At 33.8% G+C, this 18822-nt stretch overlaps 1 protein-coding gene across 1 annotated transcript in view; it reads right to left on the minus strand.

Annotated features, from left to right (window-relative positions):
* Positions 1-18822, minus strand: part of LOC124354506 — a 592308-nt gene that overhangs the window by 297359 nt on the left and 276127 nt on the right. The window contains exon 5 of the mRNA XM_046805018.1: positions 15358-15538. Within this exon, the coding sequence (XP_046660974.1) occupies positions 15358-15538 (181 nt within the window). The remainder of the gene's footprint in view (positions 1-15357; positions 15539-18822) is intronic.

Consider the following 18822-nt stretch of genomic DNA (forward strand, 5'->3'; position numbering starts at 1 on the left):
ATTTTCTTTAGTGAACACAAGCAAAACGTCTATTTTTACTTTTGCCCCTCGCCAGTAGCTGATCAACGAAATCCGTTTTCTGTCTGTACGCACATAAGGGTCGAACGAGCGGATCTAGATTCTTGGATCTTTACTTCCATTACCTGTAAAACGGTACTAATGAGTTTATTACGGTACTGGATGAATTTATTAATTTACAAACATTGCTGTTATTATATTTGACTTAACAAAGTTGTACTTAATAATTTTTTAGCGAATAAAAACAAAACATCTATTTTTATTATTGCCCTCTGCCAGTTGCTGATAAACGAAATTCGTTTTCTGCCTGTCTGTACGCATAGGGGTGGAACGAGTGAATCTAGAGGGTTTAATCTGAACTTATATTACCTCTAAAACGATATTAAAAATTGTAAACAACGGTCCACTGGGTCTTTATTTCTGTCTTGAAAAGTGACTACGTTTACATTGGCCTTATGGATGGGTAACCATATTGGCAATGGTAAAACATTTGGGAGAAACAAATTAGTAACTAACATACCATAGTATAAAGATTAATCATATAACACTTTTCCGTAACTTATTTTTAAAATGCGATAAAATTATTTTGTTTGATTAGTTAATATGCAGTTTAATTTTCTGATCAAACAACAAAATTTTTTTACTGTATTATAATGACTGAGATTACTAATGAGGGCTGGGGTGCAACATGTATTATAGTTAAATAAAAAGTGACCATCAACTTACTTTATTATTTGTGGAACATAGCCCAGAACTGGATAGCAGTGCGGTAATATGCAATTTACGTAGTAAACATTTTTACAGTATACGAGTGTTTTGCTTCTTCCTAGGATAGGGTCCTTAAAACTGAGGTAATAACTATTTTCATGGGTTTTATGTATTCTCATTGTTTTGTAAACGCAAAGTATATTTCTGCATAAAAGATGTAGAAGGAAATAGTTTAACTTTAACGTATAAAATTTGGTTTCAAAACCCACCTCTACTAACTCTAGATCTTATATATCTAAGAAAATATTTAAATATTATTTTGTTATTGGAGTAGTACCGATGGACCCGACAGAATGAAACAAATGAATTATTGCATAATCAGGTTGACACGCTGTCCCGTTATTCAATCAATATACTTGTTCCTTGGACCAATAGAAACATGTGTACCAAGTTTTAAATCTAAGATATTTCTCTAATGTGTTATCGCACAGAAGGCAGACGGACGGACAAACTAGTTTAAGAAGACTTAATGTAATGTAACGTGTGTCATTAAGTGTGCATGTAATGTAAGTGTTACGTTCCCTAGTAACGTGCACGTGAGTCCAGTGATTACTTCACGTATATGATACAGCCGTGGGATGTAGCTCTATTATAAACATAAGAGCGAGGTAATTATATAATATGGATGATCGCGTTACGAAGGCTTTCATACTCCTATAGAGCAGCCTTTTCACCCATCAATTTCTCTACTGCGATGTGCATACAACTGCTAGAAGAATTGTTAAATTGCCTTCCAAGACTTTACAAAAAACCGAATTAAATTAACAATATAATTTCTCGATCAATCAAACTATTTATAATTTGCATAAGGTAGTTTATTATTTAATGGGCTATTATAAGGAGTGGCATTTAATATTTAATGATATTAACAAAGCATCTCGTTATAACCTTGAAGGGATAACATGATTTCGGACATTTATCATCGTTATACATGTATGTTACAAAAGATATAACACAATTTTTTGAGGATTGGGATCTATCCTCTTCGCCAGGTGGGGGAGGTTTTAATACATACAAATATAAAGAACAAGAAGAAGAAAAAAATGAAAGAAAGAAGAATACATATAAATATTTTTATACATTCCTAAAAACCTGATAATATTTTCATATGACTGTTGTATTATACCTTTTGTAACATATAACGATGGCAAATGTCCCAAATCCTGTTATCCTTCCAAACCTTCCATCGTTAATAACAAAATTTAAACAAAGAAGTTATAAACTTGTTAGAAAATCTTGTCTGCAGCATTAACAATACGGAACATTAACATTTAAAATAAATAAAGGAAAGTATATTTATGCCTTTTCAAGATTTCAATGAGTAGGAAACAAAGTTTGTTAATAACTTATCAAAGTTTAATTTGAGGACTGACTGCGATGTTATTATTCCATCAGTGATGTTGGTGAATACCAGGAGAAAGGGTAAAGCTCTCACAGTAAATCGGATAACTTCAATTTACCGTCGGTCCCTATTGTGTCTGATCAAAGAAAGGTAGACATTGCTTTCAGTATGTTAACAATGACGCTCCAGTTCAATGTGGAGGATGAATCACAATAAAAACAATAATATACTGGGTTGATTCTTATTCCTTATCAAAGTCCTTTATTAAATTTCATAGCATCGTAAAATAATTTAATTAGAAAAGATCGTGCAAAGACCTTAACTTCCAAAACATGTACAGTATTATATTATCCCGCACATTTAAAAAGAGAGAATAGATATCTTTTGCAATAATACACGTATTTTGTTGTAAGTTATTGTGTTTGGTTTGTTCCTGAAGACTTTTCAGAACTTTTTTAAGAGACAAATTAAACTTTCGTAAGTGTAAGTTTCTAAAACAATTATTTGTAAGAAAGGTCTCACTGAAAAAATTGATTAAAAAATTTACCGTCAGAAAAAGAAAGTTTTAAAATCACTACATTCATATTTGTGAATTATCGGCATCAGGCAATTTAAATTGGACCCAAGTCTAAACCTACGACGTTTTTTTCAAGTGAGAAAATGTGGATGTAGACTATGATCCTCAATACCATACACCATGAAAATTGAAAACTTTAAAACTCAGTTTATGACGGTAAAATACTATACGGACGAATTATATGTTATTCTCTGGAAGACAATATTCTTCAGCGCCATAGTATAGTATATGCCACAATTAGTTCTCTAGTTGACAGATGTTGCATAGTGAGTTAAAACCAATCATCTGAGAACTAGAGGGTACATTACGTTAGCGGTAACGTTTTGTACCAATTTAAGATGACATTCCGCCTTCAATCATGAAAACTTTATGGACAGTTAGACTACAGCCTGTTGTTTGTATTAAAGGAGATTCAAGGAATACATTATAAATACCGTAATAGTTATGATGATGTAATATATGTATTCTGAGTATGTGTTTCTCGCTACTACCTTAAAAGTAAACAAATACGAGCATATGCTACTGTAAAAATCTCATAACGCCTTAAAAATATTTTCCATTAACTCGTGTATCTCATAGCAAAACAATAAGTGCTGGTATTAAACCTTTGTTATACATTTACAAATGTTTTTATAACAGCAACACTTTTAAAGGAATACTCCATCACTTCACGTGCACAACGATAATATTCAATCAACTCTGACATCTGTTTATTGGTTGCATTGTGAAATCCTTTTCACAACAACATGTGAGGTTGAGTGGTAGAGAGGGCTTGACAGCCTTAACACCACTTCTTTAATAAAGGCATTTTCATTTCATTCATAACAGTATAATTCCTGCACGTAGTCCGCGACTCAATAGCCTTCAACAAAAGGTTTTTCTCCTGTAATGTAAAGAATCAAAGAATAATTAGGAAATATACCATTTTCTATTATGCCCCTCATCGCCGGATATAGACGTAGGTTTTAAGACAGAAAATGTTAATCATTAACTAGGGCAGTTTAATAAAGAAGTAAAAATTATTATAACTAAACATTTTTTCTTAAAAAATGTTTCATCACATCTAAAATAGAATTCGTTCAAACTGATTTAACATCTCTTAGAAGCCATTTCATCAGGTAAGTTTAAAAATAAAATGTTTTAGTTATGTTTAATTGCGGAAACAACACAAAAATGTTGCATCTATCTTATATATATAAAAATCTTGAGTTGCCAATAAACTCCAAAACGACTGAACCAATTTCAATCAAATTTCACATGTATCCGTAATTTAGTCTAACTTAGAAGATAGGATAGTTATTATCTGAATTATTCGCTTATGTCGTGAATATAAACGAATAAAATGAAGAAAAGTTTTCAAAGCGCCTGCACATTATAACCTGCAATTACGAGATAGATACGTATATTAAACAGTGAAACACTATTTGAAGGCGCTAAGTTATGATGTATAATTGTCTAAACTAAATTTTTGGTTGAACTTAAAGGTTGAGTGGTAGACCACTTTGTAATAAAATACATTATGCATGTACAATACATTTTTGACATATTTTCTTGATCGTGATTTTCTTTATATATTTGATTAACAGTTTAAATCCATACAGTTCCTATGTTCCATACAGGTGCACAAGAGATTAAATATTGTTTATATTTATATATTTGAATATAAAATTTCGCGTTTCTCCAATAATACTATATATTCCGTATATATCGATACTCAATGTAATTTTACCTTCCAAAGATTTATTCTATACACCCCATTAGATATATCATATATTTTTTAACCTTGTTTTTTACTAAATCGTAAAATACATTTTATATATTAGTATAGTGATATATTATTTTGTCTTTAAAAAACATTTCTGTAGTAGTCGTTCGTGATGGACAGTTAAGTATTATTTTTAAATTCTGGTCTTGTAATGGTTCAGCATTTTCTTGCAAAATATCACACATTTGAATGTTGAAGGTTTGATTCCACACAAGACTGACAACTAATTGCGTTTATTTGTGGTTAGTAGCAATGAACTACATCTATAGTATCTGGTACTTAATTTGAAAGCTACATTAGAGCGGGAGAGAGAGAGAGAGAGCGGAGGAGAGAGAGAGAGAGAGAGAGAGAGAGAGAGAGAGAGAGAGAGAGAGAGAGAGAGAGAGAGAGAGAGAGAGAGGAGAGAGAGAGAGAGAGAGAGAGACTTCCCTAGTGGTTCGATAGTCATCTTTATGAGAGAACCACTGAATTCGCAGGTTAAATAAGACATATTTTTCCTATTTTACAAAAAAGGAAATTTTTGGGTGATATTGTGCTCAGTCAAAGGTTACTTAATGATAAAGTTTATTGAATTAATGCTTTTGTTTCAATTTCACTTTAAACTCAATTAAACCGTTGTAAATTCATGTAAATCTTACATCTTTAGCAAAAGATGTGGATAGTGCCAGACTCAATAACACGTGTTAAACTAACAATTTATCATAACTTATGTTCCAACTTTCTTTATTCTACTTTGTTAACATGGATACTTGGATACAGTGGAGTGGGCCGGAAATTCTGTATTTGGAGTGCAAGTTTACATCACCTGTGATGACTAATCTCCCACGAGCTTTTCCGACCTGATCCGTGAGCTAAGGCGCCGCTCAACCCCTCTGTTACAACCATTACAAACTTCTGTGATTGGGCAATCTGAAGTTGTAATTAACTAACCAGCTATCGGCGAAGTTTGGCTTTTGGGTACCTAGTTTCTGTGACTGATGTTATAGATCAAAATCTTCCGCATCAGATAGTCCTTTACTCTGAGTAATCTAGTACTACATGCTAGGCAAATCAAACAGATTACAGACTAATAATGTTTAATTATTATATATATTTATGTAGTAATTGATGTGATCTTTTAAGATTTTGCTAGTATGTATGATTCGGCCGAAGGTTGCAAATTATTTGACAAACAATAATTTCTTGTCATAGTTAAGTTACTCATGATTTTTTGATTTTGAAAATAAAACATAGTTTGCTTCTATACAAGGTTTATTTCCAAAATTATTCCTTTTTGTTTTTTTTTATTCGTATGTAGGCTTTATTTTGGTGAATAAACTATGTTTAATAATGTTATTATTCTTAATGTCACTTTACGTGTCTGTCAACATAATTTCTTTATGAATGGAGTATTCTATACAGCATATAGCTAGGTTCAGTTCATTCCTATTATTTCAAATGTAAATCAGTACATAATTGTTCCACAATGTGGTGCCTGTTTCCCAAATCTACAAATAGAATTCTGAATTTAGTGGCGATATTTCACCTGACAAAATATTCTGATAGTTTGTTTAGTTGGAAGCTGTAGCACTCAGCAATTAAATGTAAGTACGTGTACAACTGAAATATACATTTAAACAATTAATTGCAAATAAATAAAATTGTTCCCTATATATTTACTGGCAAAATTATGGTATCGAGATAATCGCAGAACAAAAAAATGTGTACACAAACTGAGTACAAAGATATGACATTGTATCATGTGACATAGTGACTCATGTAATGAAGTAACTTTGTTAGATTGGTTTGTAAGACTTCTGCAACTGTCTATCAGGTCCTTTGAAACCTCGTTGTATCGGCATAATAATAATAATAATAATACAAATAAATGTATTATGTTAAATAACATCAAATCAAGGTCTATCAAATAATTGTATTTAAAACTTTCCTAAATATTCACAGTAATGTTTGTTAATACGAACAGGGTAGGACACTGTTAATACTAACGTTGATTGAAATTCGTCGGTGAAGTTGAATGCAGTACTTCTATAGTTCACGTCTTCATCTTCGAGATGTCTCGCTGATAGACAGACGACCACAAAAAAATAATTTTGCCGCTTCCAGGCAAACGGAAAAGCTGTGATAGCCTACTGCAACGTTCTTCAATGACGCTCAGCCAAATATCATAAATGGATGTGCACCGTCATTGAACTCAACATTGCCAATGTAGAAATTAAGCTGCACGCAAAATTTAACGTCTGCAGATGAAGTATGTCTCAAAACATATTGTGCATAGTTAGGCTATACGTGCTACTATACCACACGTTATAACGCCAAATGATTATACTATTACTTTAAAATTTGTTTATCCTAATATTATCTTTTTGTCATTATTGTTACCCCTAAAAATGTTGACTATTGCTACGCTAATTGCCATGAAATGATGTAAACTTTAATAGATCTCAGTTTAGTAGAAATGAAGTTTCATGCACAATTTTAAGCCTATAGGTCACTTAGTTCTTGAGATATAGTGCGACAGATAATCAGGAATTAGTTTTTTCGATCCTCGAGTGATATAGGTCAGCCAATAAAGTATAATATTTTATGCTTGGCCTCACTATATCAGTGCTGAAAGTACAGAAATACTGGGCAATCATAATCCTATGGACTCTAGTCATGGTATACTTGAAGTAGATGACAAATAGTTACACACTATATGTTACCTGGAGGTCAGACTGTTAAGCTATATTTTAATCCGTTTAAATCATTTTAAATTCAGATTTGTGTTCCGTGGAAGCAACAGCGCATCTAAGAGTGGAAGTTAAATTATTCTATTTTCTATGTTATAATTTAATCAGCAGGTAACAGATATAAGTACCCAGAAGAGAGCAGCGCAGATTTATTCTAATCCTATTCAGTTTGTTTACTCTACAGCATCTGAAGTATGATGCGAGTATTTAAATCATTGGATGATTGCATCCGTACAAATACTAAAAACTTAAATTTACATTTTCCAATATTAGGTGGAAAATATAAAACTTTGACTAAACCCATTGCCATTTGATTATCTTGTGTTGGTTACTAAAGGACCTTGGCATCTTTAAAAGAAATGACACAGGGATTGTCGCAACCTCTCGACATTCTGAGCTTCTAAGTTAACTTTAGTTAAGGTTAACTTTAGGTAGTAGACTAACCAAGTTAAGGTTTTATATCTACTCAGTTGAAACTCCTCGAGAGAGCGAGAGAGGTCAAACTAAAAATATAATCCTTTTGTTCGCTTGACCTTCAATGTTTTACCTTCCAATAGCACAATTTACTTTTGAGTGGGGGAGGATGTGATAGGAAGTGACCTTCAGCTAAACAATTTACTCAAACAGAAATTTCTGTGGTTAGGACACAATTTAGTTATATGTTACCTAACCTATTCACTACAAGCTTAAACCTCACTTACCTTTCATATCAATTAATCTTTAAATATAATTAAAAGTACTTGAAATACACAATATATGAAGAATCTTTGTGTTAAATTATTAATAGCTACAATAGCTATTGGAAAAAATACGCTCACGATTTCGTATTTGATAAAAAGTAAAGCAAGCCAATGTACAATATTACTTTGTTCGTAAAGTTTCCAGGTTGAGTATCAAATTCTGCAACATGTTTTTGTTTCATTGGAGTAAATAAAGTTGAACCTTAGGACACTGAATTAGAAATGTCCACATAACTTGAGCTGCTTTAAGCCTCGATGTTCTCAAACATCGTCCACTGTAAATAATATTTTTAGATTTAATGGCCTTTGAAATTTATTATACTATATGTAAAATTAAATAATGTGTATATATATATATATATATATATATATATATATATATATATTGTTTTTAACCAACATTAAATGATTTGGTACTTCCTGATGGAGATAACTGACGTTATCGAAAAACTCAGTTGCTTTTTTATTGAATGTTGTCTAAGTAACAGAGTCAGTTGAGTTAAAATTGATAAACAATATTCGAGGGTTAATCCCCAAATCATTAAATTTAGTTTCTGGTATGAAAAATTTTCATTAAAAGTTCGGAACCCCGCGCCTTGCGCCGTCAAGTTACTTGATGTATCACCCAATCAAGACGACGCGGGCGGTCGTGACAAAGAAACAACCCTACAATTTCCTTTCATTCTTCATTGACCTTTGTATGGGAAAGCTAGTTGTGAGGGAAGCATTTGTGAATGAAATACAATTTCGGTAGATTCATTTTCATTTCTAAACACAATATTCTTGTGTATCAATAGGCCAATACAATTCATTATTCTTTACATGCACTTTTTATGCAATTAAAGTCATAAACTGGAAAACACATTTAAATACCTATAATGTTATAAATAGTAATAAATAAATTGACAGGTATTTGAATTTCATCAGGCTTATTAATTGATATAAAACGAATGAATATTATTAAACTTCACTTCTCCAGTGCTAATTTTAAGTACAAGATAACAACGGTAATAAAACTAAAGGTAAAAATATTAAGTCTGCATTTCAGTATTTGCTGTTTTGAATATTATGAGTATTTTTTAATCCAACAGTATACTTTAATATTAATTGTTTAATTCACTTAAAAATGAAGGCTGTGGACATGCGTGACTACGTATTTATTTATTTATGCTTTTCTAAGACGATCTTAATCGATCATTTTTTTAAATATGGTCACGTATATGCACAAAGAATGTTTGTAGGTACATTTCTGTAAGCCATAACTAACAAATCTAGCATTTGGTTAGTGTTCTAGGACAATTTTTTTCCAAAATCATAACTTTTTATTCGAATCATGCAATAAAAGTGAAAGAAGATATTGTTGAGGCGCTATGATTATATTTTAAATACCAGTAGCCTACAATGGCATATTTTAACTGTGCTACTTTCATATTGAAATATGACAAATTAACTGTTTAATACTACAGGTTTAAATGTTAAATATTACAACTAATCCTTGCTAATGCTGGAAGTGGTGGGTGAATTATCCTGACATTATATTGTGATGTTACCTTTTAATCCTATATTATCGGCATTGCTGCTGAATTCTGTTAATTTTCATGCTTAAATTGATGTCTGCATGGTTTTATTCATCAGTTCGTTGGGATTTTTTATTGATTACAATAGGTTTTGTTTGGTCAGTATATATCGCATGTTTTAATTTTATCCCTATAAAGAGTGTACATACGTTTGTCACTCACCAGATTATTTAGTAAAATTCCTTGTAGTGGAATATAAGTTAAATAAAAAAATGAATTGTATGACAAGACCGCCAAATGTTACAAAGTTTAGTTTACTTATAATGTTAAAATCTGAAAACAGTTTTAATAATTTGAAATATATATTCAAAGTATGTACGTACAGTACATGGTTTAAGCAATGCAAATTTACAATGAAATATCACGTACTTTTGTAAATATTCTTTGTTTCATTAGGTGAGTAAAAACTCCTTCGGACTAGCATTGTAAATGAAGTACGAGTCATCATACTCAATTCTAGTACAAGCAGTAAAACTTGCCTTCTTTAAGTGAAGGAAATATTGTGTTGCAACTATGTTGTGATATTGTATAATTGATTCAAATTGTATTTTTGAGTTTGACGACGAAATGTAAATGACGAGAAAGTTCTCGTACGTGTAGGGACATCAAGGTGATGTGTGTATAGAAGATATATGTCATTTATATACACCAAGGACAATTTATTATGTCACATGTCATGAATAGTGTAATCGTATATTGGGTGGCAGACAGGGTTGGCAGGTACAAAGTTGTGTGTCTTAACTTTTTACATTGACATCTTAAAATAATTAACTTATTCACTTCGGCATTTAGATTTATTACACAGTTATATGTTTTAATAATGCATCATTAAATGTGTCATTTTCAATTATGATACGACGCCTATCATTTATTAAGAACTGAGTGTCATTAACATAATGTTATCATATTTCTAATTTTATGTTCAGTTGGACATATAACATAAAAACTTCGGAGAACAATTAGTTTAAATAGATTTGTAAGCAGTAAAATGTACCGTGGAGGAAACCGTGGAGATAGTAAACCAAGCTGAAATTAACCTCCCCCAATATCTGTTGTGCTCTAGGGCAACAATAAAGACAGCTACAAAGTCAGCCCTACCAGTCAGTGATTTCTTTACTACCCTTTTCTCATGGTCCGCCATGTTGTGTAATTGAAACTCAGATTGAGACATTGTCCAGCACGTCTCAGTATTATCCGGAAACCTCACGTGATCTTTTATCACATCCTCAATTTGATTCATGAATATCTTATGGTATCATAGACTATTAAAAATAATTGAATTCTATTCATTATTTCCAAGGAAAAGGGTATAGTTCAAATCAGACGACCGCTATTCAGAAATGTCATGTTCTCAATGAGTATCATCTAGAAGCTGGAGAATCAATCAAAACTTTCGAGAGAACGAAAGTTAATGCACTCATTTTTAACAAAAAAATAATAATTTTTTACCTTCTACCAAAGGGTGCTTTATGATCAAAATATTATAGTCTCATTTTCATCATAGTTTTTAGTTACAAGCTTTAAACCTTACGAAATATAAACATTCGTTTGGACTGAAATGACAGTTCTATATTATTTGAGCTCCAAAGCACCTTTATTTCAGCGTTGTACCGCTTGCTATAGTGATTTATCAAACTATATTCTATGCATTAAAAGAACAGAATAGTAATGGTTTTTGGAGGGGATTGTGAATTGTATTTGAAAATGTCTATAACATTCTATTTTATGAAAAAACTTGTACATGCAAATACGTAATTTAGTCGACATTGGCCTTTTTACTTTGTGGCATGGATCAAGGAAAACGAGAGTCTTCAACGTGACTCAAAGCACACTTCGTTACATGATCCTAGTTTGATTTATGAACATATTATCACAGAATAGCAATTAACAAATAATTGAATACCTTTTTATCATGTCCATGAAAAATGAATAATTCAAATCAGGCGGACACTTTTTAGAAATACGATATGTTTATATAAAAGTAATAAGTTTTATTTTCCACCAAACTGTACTGTATGGTCAATGTATTATTGTTTAATTTTAATCACTGTTTGCAGTAATAAGATTTACTCTTATATTTTAAAAATAAAATATAATAATAAAATAAATAAAATATAATAAAATATAAAAAAATTGGTTTTGACTAAAATTATTTGAAAAAGTCCTACTTTCGTTGAGCTCTAAATCACCTTCAGTATATTCTATTTAGTGAACAATATTAGGCTTTTGCATACGTAATTTACTCGTTATTGGCTTCTTTTAAAAAGAGGCACGGCCAGGGAATAAAATCAGAGACCCGGCTCTAACGTTACTTAAGTGCCATTTGCTCCTTGACTACAACTTTAGGGAAAAAGCGAGCGCAGCGAGCCCATGATTATAGCAAAGGGAACCGCAAAGCTATGCATTGTGCTTAATAATTTTAGGGAATTAACTTTGTTGTACATGAAGCAGCAGGAAGAAGCTAGTGAGTAGTAAAGTTTGATTCAGTTATAACATCTAAACTCCGTACCTGGTCGGAAATTTTGTGAAGAAACTACTAAGGTTGGTAAAACCACATATGCTACAGTTTTTTAATCAGAACTTGGACAATACGTTTAGATTGAAACACTGTTAGTAACCATTACGTTGCTTATTACCGTGAGTAATATTTTGTTCAAAATTACTAATTATTAATTTAGTATTCAACAGAAAGAGTGACCATTCATTCACTGTAATTGAGAGATAATGAACTCAGTTTCTTTCAAGTGTCCGCTCTTCACATTCCACATATCATCATAGAAAAAACTACCAAACATGTGCGCTGTTTCTGTTATTGTGAACCAATGAAAAACGCTTTATTAATGTTTCTTTTTGTCGGTTGGTTTCCGAAATCACAAAAGCTGACGATGTAAAAACTGCAGCGAAGGAAATTAGAATGAAACTAGAGCAGTACATGAGTGTTTGTGAGGATATATTTTACTACTACAACACACTACTTAATAAGTAGTAAAGACTAATGCACAAACACGTATATTATTTATTTTATTATTTTTATTGATAGTACATAGTATGCACTATCCTTCAGTGTACACCAGTGACTATATTTCTTACTGAAGATATTTCTTACTGTTTTCTTCATGTAAATTAAATAACTCCAAATTAAGTGCACGCCAATTCTTTAGGCCAATCCCGTAACAAGCAAATACTAAAATAGAAAGAAAAAGTATCTACTGTATATTTTATTAGAGTATCATGGTAAAATTTGAATTACAAAAACTAGTACGACGTCAGGTTGATAGAAAACATATTTAATTAAAAATTACGATTACATTGCAGGAATATCTAACAGAAAACAGCATGCATAAATTCCTGCTGGTCCTCTGAAATTGGTCGTGTAACATCTCAGTTCGACGACCAACCGAGAATTTTGACCCAATAGTAGACACGACTGACCGTCCAATAATAACAATGGATACGAAGTTCTCAACTACACTATGCAGATTGGCTTTTCTCACTTATTGACTATCTTGTAAGTAAACAATATCATTTAGCCTTTGCATGTAGGACACAGTCAGCAGCGACTTTATAGGGCGGAGATACAGTCACTACGCCGATTGACCCTTCCCTCAGATATTCTTGATTGTCTTGTAAAGTAAACAATACTATTTGGCCTTTGCATAGAGGAAACAGTCAGCAGCGACTTTATTGGGCGGAGATACAGTCACTATGCCGATTGGCTTTTCATCTCCGCCTTGCTATGAACTAAGCGAACGCATCCATACAAAAAAATAAAACGAAATTAGCAAAACCACACAGCCATCGACAACGTCTTGTCGAGCATATTACCAACTTGTCATACATGTCTTTTTCTGTGTAGTCTTCATCTTTAACCACTGTGCAAAGGAGGTTTTGACCATTAGTTGCATAGCTGGTAGTGATTGAATGACTTTTAATTATCAAGAGGTGCTTGACCATACAATTTTTAATTAAGCTCTAAAGAATTATGGGCTAATATGGTAAGACATCCAGTCGCGCAGAGACCTACAGTCATAGGCTGACAGCCATAGGGCCTAACTGGCTTCCAGACTTCCAGTGTTATTATTTTCCCTGTTATACTCCAATGTTACTTTTGTGAAAGTATTTTGTTTAATTTAAAACAGCTGACTACTAAAACACATGTGTGGTTCTCAGGAAAATTATTCTACGCTTAACAAATTTAAGATCAGCTGATTTATTTAAAGAATTATATGTCATAAGAAATAAATTTCGTGCATTGTTCACAATATGGTTTCAGACAAAAATACTCAAGAATGACGAATAAGTTCACCGTATAAGTTAACGTAAAAACTGTTGTTGATAAATATAGGTGAGTAGTCTTTGAGATTATTCCTTTTAGTATGTCAGAGTGTTCTTGTGGATATGGTATTAAACACTGTTATATAATTCAGTTAGTGAACAATGTCGTGAATGCGTGCATGTAAGGTACTCGAAACTGCCTTCTTTTGTCATAATGCACAGAACGGCATATTTGCAGGAGCAGAGGGAATAAAGTCGTAGACCGGAAACTAACATGACAAACGAATCATGTGCTCCGTGACTATAATTTGAGGGTACTAGAGCAGTGAGTCCATCACCTTTGCAAATAGGATAAAAAGACAGTGCACGAAACAATTTTTATGGCAGAAAACTATTGAGGGGACATTGGATCCATTTTGAAATAGGGGGACATGATACTACTCAGGTTTATAAACATTGATATAATTCTTAGACGGTGCCAAAGAAAATGTTTAAAGGCGGTTGTTGTTTATTAAATGTTGTAATAGAGGTTTGTTCTTTCGTAACGTTAAATATCTGAGTATTGGGTTGAAATTTTGCTCGAAAACTGAAGTATCATTGTATGAAAATCTGTATTTTTTGTTTCAAATGTACCACAAGGCTGCATTATATTACATTAAAATCGCTTTCATATGCAGCCATGGACTCTGATAGACTCTTTCACAGTGGTCTAAAACAGTTCGTGTTAAAGCATTGGAGTTATTCAACCAAATATCACTGGTTGGTTTACGTCAGTGGTGCGTTGTTTCTTAGGAGTGATTGTTATGCCATTTGTAAAGAATACGTCTATTACACCCCTGTTAATTGCGAGTGAAGATGCGGGTAATTGCTGTTAAACTTAAAAATACCATTACTTATGTAACTCTGATTGATACGAAGCTGTCATACTGATATAAAAATTTCCGTAGTTTTGGAATGCTATTTAAAAAAAATATGTATATGTCATTCCTGTTAATTAAGTACAAAATTCAAATACATTCTTGTGATTTGCGTGTGAAGATAGTAAGTTCTAGTGTTGTTAAAATAAAAAATGCCAGTACTTATTTCACCTTATTAGGGGAGTTAATAGAATATTGTCATACTGTTATAAAGATTTACAAAGATTTGAAATCAGAAATGTTTTTACTTAACCACTAGTTGTGCGTTTAGCCTAATCTATTAGATAAGGGGTAATAGCTTACCTAAAAGCTACGTTATTTTTACAAGCTCAAAAATGTAATTGGTCTTCATTTGATTGTTTTAATATTGATATTTACTTTGTAAAGATTAACCTTTTCAGGTCAGTGGCATCGGAATTTCATCGATATAGGCATTATGACACTAGAGAGATTTGTTGTGGTTTAATACAATACGAAGCATGATTCAACTGAATTTTCAAACATAACTGCATAGAATTCTTTGATATTATGGAATGACGAAATTAAAATTAGAAATGAGGAAAAACAGTAGTTAACGCGTTTTCTAGAATATTTATAGTGTTGATGTTTAGAAGGAATAAAAACTTTAAAAGGCTAAAAATATACTCACGTTTCCCAAGAAAGCCTCCGTGGTGAATCAGCCTGTACTCGCTGGTTGAGGAGCTTCGCGAGACGGCCAAGGGTGGCGGAGCCCGTGGACAGCCGTGGCGAGGGTGAGGGGAGGTGTAGCATGGCGTCACTAGTTGGTTCCGGACTACTGAGGCGGTGGTGGGCCAAGTGTCGCCGGGGGTCTGAGGGCAGAGAGAGTGGAGTGTAGTAGCCGATCAGAAAGATGAGGTAGAAAATGAAATAGGTTTGCAAAGTGAACAAGCAATGAAATATAGATTTATGAGAGAAGAAGTAGGGCGAAAAGGGGATGGAAACGAATGTCGAGATGAGATAGAGAGAAGTTAAAGAGATTGGAAGACGTAGCAGCACGCCGAGAAACTAAGGAAAATTGACATAGGTAGTTAGGAGCTTACGGGGATGAGAGTAATGAGGATGGTAAGTCGGGCAGTATTTATAATGCAGCAGTATTTATAATGCACATATGAAACTTGAACATTTTGTACTATACAAATGAAACTTGTTAACTTTATTTATAGCTAAACTCAGGGCTTCTACTGACGTTCATAGAAGATAAATGAAATTTTTTTATGCTAATAAACAAGTTAAGAGAAGGATTACTAAATGGTTAAGTTTAAATTGATTTAGGGGTAAAATATAATAAAAATTGGAGAAATATATAATAAACGAAAAACATTCACCCACAAGTAGTTTTGCAGGTAAACAAAGAAAAACACAGAGATGGGAATTTATAATAAACATCACTATAATCATAATAAAAGAGAAATTGTTCATGAAAAAACATTAATAACATAAAACTTCATGTAACGTAATCCTATATACGTTAAAAAAAGAAATAAACGTAAAACAAAACGGAGGAAATGATTACTAAATATACTAAGAAGACAGCAGATCAGGTAAACATATAATAAGGGTTAGACGTTCACTGTCTACTAGTAATTGGTAATAAACATTGTCAGTGACTAAGGATAATCATCGAACATTACTGAAGTGATTTGAAAAACCGCTTCCTCATACAGATTATCTGCTCTAAAGTAAGCTCTAGCGAACACTTGTATCTGTAATTTTCTCTCGAGTAAGCTCTCATGACCATCTGCATGTGTAACCTTTTCTCTAGTAAGTTCACTTGGCCAGCTGAATATTTATTATTCTATGAAGTAAGTTTTAAAGGTCAGCTGTTGTGTAACAACCTTCTATAGAGTAAGATCTCATTATATGTAAAGAAGGCCACCTGTATCTGTAATCCAATGGTCACGAGCATGTGTAACTGTTTCTCGAGTAAGCTCTCAAGGTCAACTGCATGTTTAACCTTCTCTCGAGTATGCTCCAATGGTCACGAGCATGTGTAACTGTTTCTCGAGTAAGCTCTCAAGGTCAACTGCATGTTTAACCTTCTCTCGAGTATGCTCCAATGGTCACGAGCATGTGTAACTGTTTCTCGAGTAAGCTCTCAAGGTCAACTGCATGTTTAACCTTCTCTCGAGTATGCTCCAATGGTCACGAGCATGTGTAACTGTTTCTCGAGTAAGCTCTCAAGGTCAACTGCATGTTTAACCTTCTCTCGAGTATGCTCCAATGGTCACGAGCATGTGTAACTTTTTCTCGAGTAAGCTCTCAAGGTCAACTGCATGTTTAACCTTCTCTCGAGTATGCTCCAATGGTCACGAACTTGTGTAACTGTTTCTCGAGTAAGCTCTGAAGGACAGATGCATGTTTAACCTTCTCTCGAGTATGCTCCAATGGTCACGAGCTTGTGTAACTGTTTCTCGAGTAAGCTCTGAAGGACAGATGCATGTTTAACCTTCTCTCGAGTATGCTCCAATGGTCACGAGCATGTGTAACTTTTTCTCGAGTAAGCTCTCAAGGTCAACTGCATGTTTAACCTTCTCTCGAGTATGCTCCAATGGTCACGAGCTTGTGTAAACTGTTTCTCGAGTAAGCTCTGAAGGACAGATGCATGTTTAACCTTCTCTCGAGTATGCTCCAATGGTCACGAGCTTGTGTAACTGTTTCTCGAGGAAGCTCTGAAGGACAGATTCATGTGAAACTTTCCCTTGAGTAAACTCCTATGGCCACGTGCATGTGTAACTGTTTCTCGAGTAAGCTCTCAAGGTCAACTGCATGTTTAACCTTCTCTCGAGTATGCTCCAATGGTCACGAGCATGTGTAACTTTTTCTCGAGTAAGCTCTCAAGGTCAACTGCATGTTTAACCTTCTCTCGAGTATGCTCCAATGGTCACGAGCTTGTGTAACTGTTTCTCGAGTAAGCTCTGAAGGACAGATGCATGTTTAACCTTCTCTCGAGTATGCTCCAATGGTCACGAGCATGTGTAACTTTTTCTCGAGTAAGCTCTCAAGGTCAACTGCATGTTTAACCTTCTCTCGAGTATGCTCCAATGGTCACGAGCTTGTGTAACTGTTTCTCGAGTAAGCTCTGAAGGACAGATGCATGTTTAACCTTCTCTCGAGTATGCTCCAATGGTCACGAGCTTGTGTAACTGTTTCTCGAGTAAGCTCTCAAGGACAGATGCATGTTTAACCTTCTCTCGAGTATGCTCCAATGGTCACGAGCATGTGTAACTGTTTCTCGAGTAAGCTCTCAAGGTCAACTGCATGTTTAACCTTCTCTCGAGTATGCTCCAATGGTCACGAGCATGTGTAACTGTTTCTCGAGTAAGCTCTCAAGGCCAGATGCATGTTTAACCTTCTCTCGAGTATGCTCCAATGGTCACGAGCATGTGTAACTGTTTCTCGAGTAAGCTCTCAAGGACAGATGCATGTTTAACCTTCTCTCGAGTATGCTCCAATGGTCACGAGCTTGTGTAACTGTTTCTCGAGTAAGCTCTCAAGGCCAGATGCATGTTTAACCTTCTCTCAAGTATGCTCCAATGGTCACGAGCTTGTGTAACTGTTTCTCGAGTAAGCTCTCAAGGCCAGATGCATGTTTAACCTTCTCTCGTGTATGCTCCAATGGTGACGAGCTTGTGTAACTGTTTCTCGAGTAAGCTCTCAAGGACAGATAATGCATGTGAAACTTTCCCTTGAGTAAACTCCAATGGTCACGAGCTTGTGTAACTGTTTCTCGAGTAAGCTCTGAAGGACAGATGATGCATGTGAAACTTTCCCTTGAGTATACTCCTATGGTCACGAGCTTGTGTAACTGTTTCTCGAGTAAGCTCTCAAGGACAGATGATGCATGTGAAACTTTCCCTTGAGTATACTCCTATGGTCACGAGCTTGTGTAACTGTTTCTCGAGTAAGCTCTCAAGGTCAGATGATGCATGTGAAACTTTCCCTTGAGTATACTCCTATGGTCACGTGCATGTGTAACTGTTTCTCGAGTAAGCTCTCAAGGCCAGATGCATGTTTAACCTTCTCTCGAGTATGCTCCAATGGTCACGTGCATGTGTAACTGTTTCTCGAGTAAGCTCTCAAGGACAGATGATGC

The sequence above is a fragment of the Homalodisca vitripennis genome, chromosome 2 (genome assembly GCF_021130785.1).
Source record: "Homalodisca vitripennis isolate AUS2020 chromosome 2, UT_GWSS_2.1, whole genome shotgun sequence".
NCBI lineage: Eukaryota > Metazoa > Arthropoda > Insecta > Hemiptera > Cicadellidae > Homalodisca > Homalodisca vitripennis.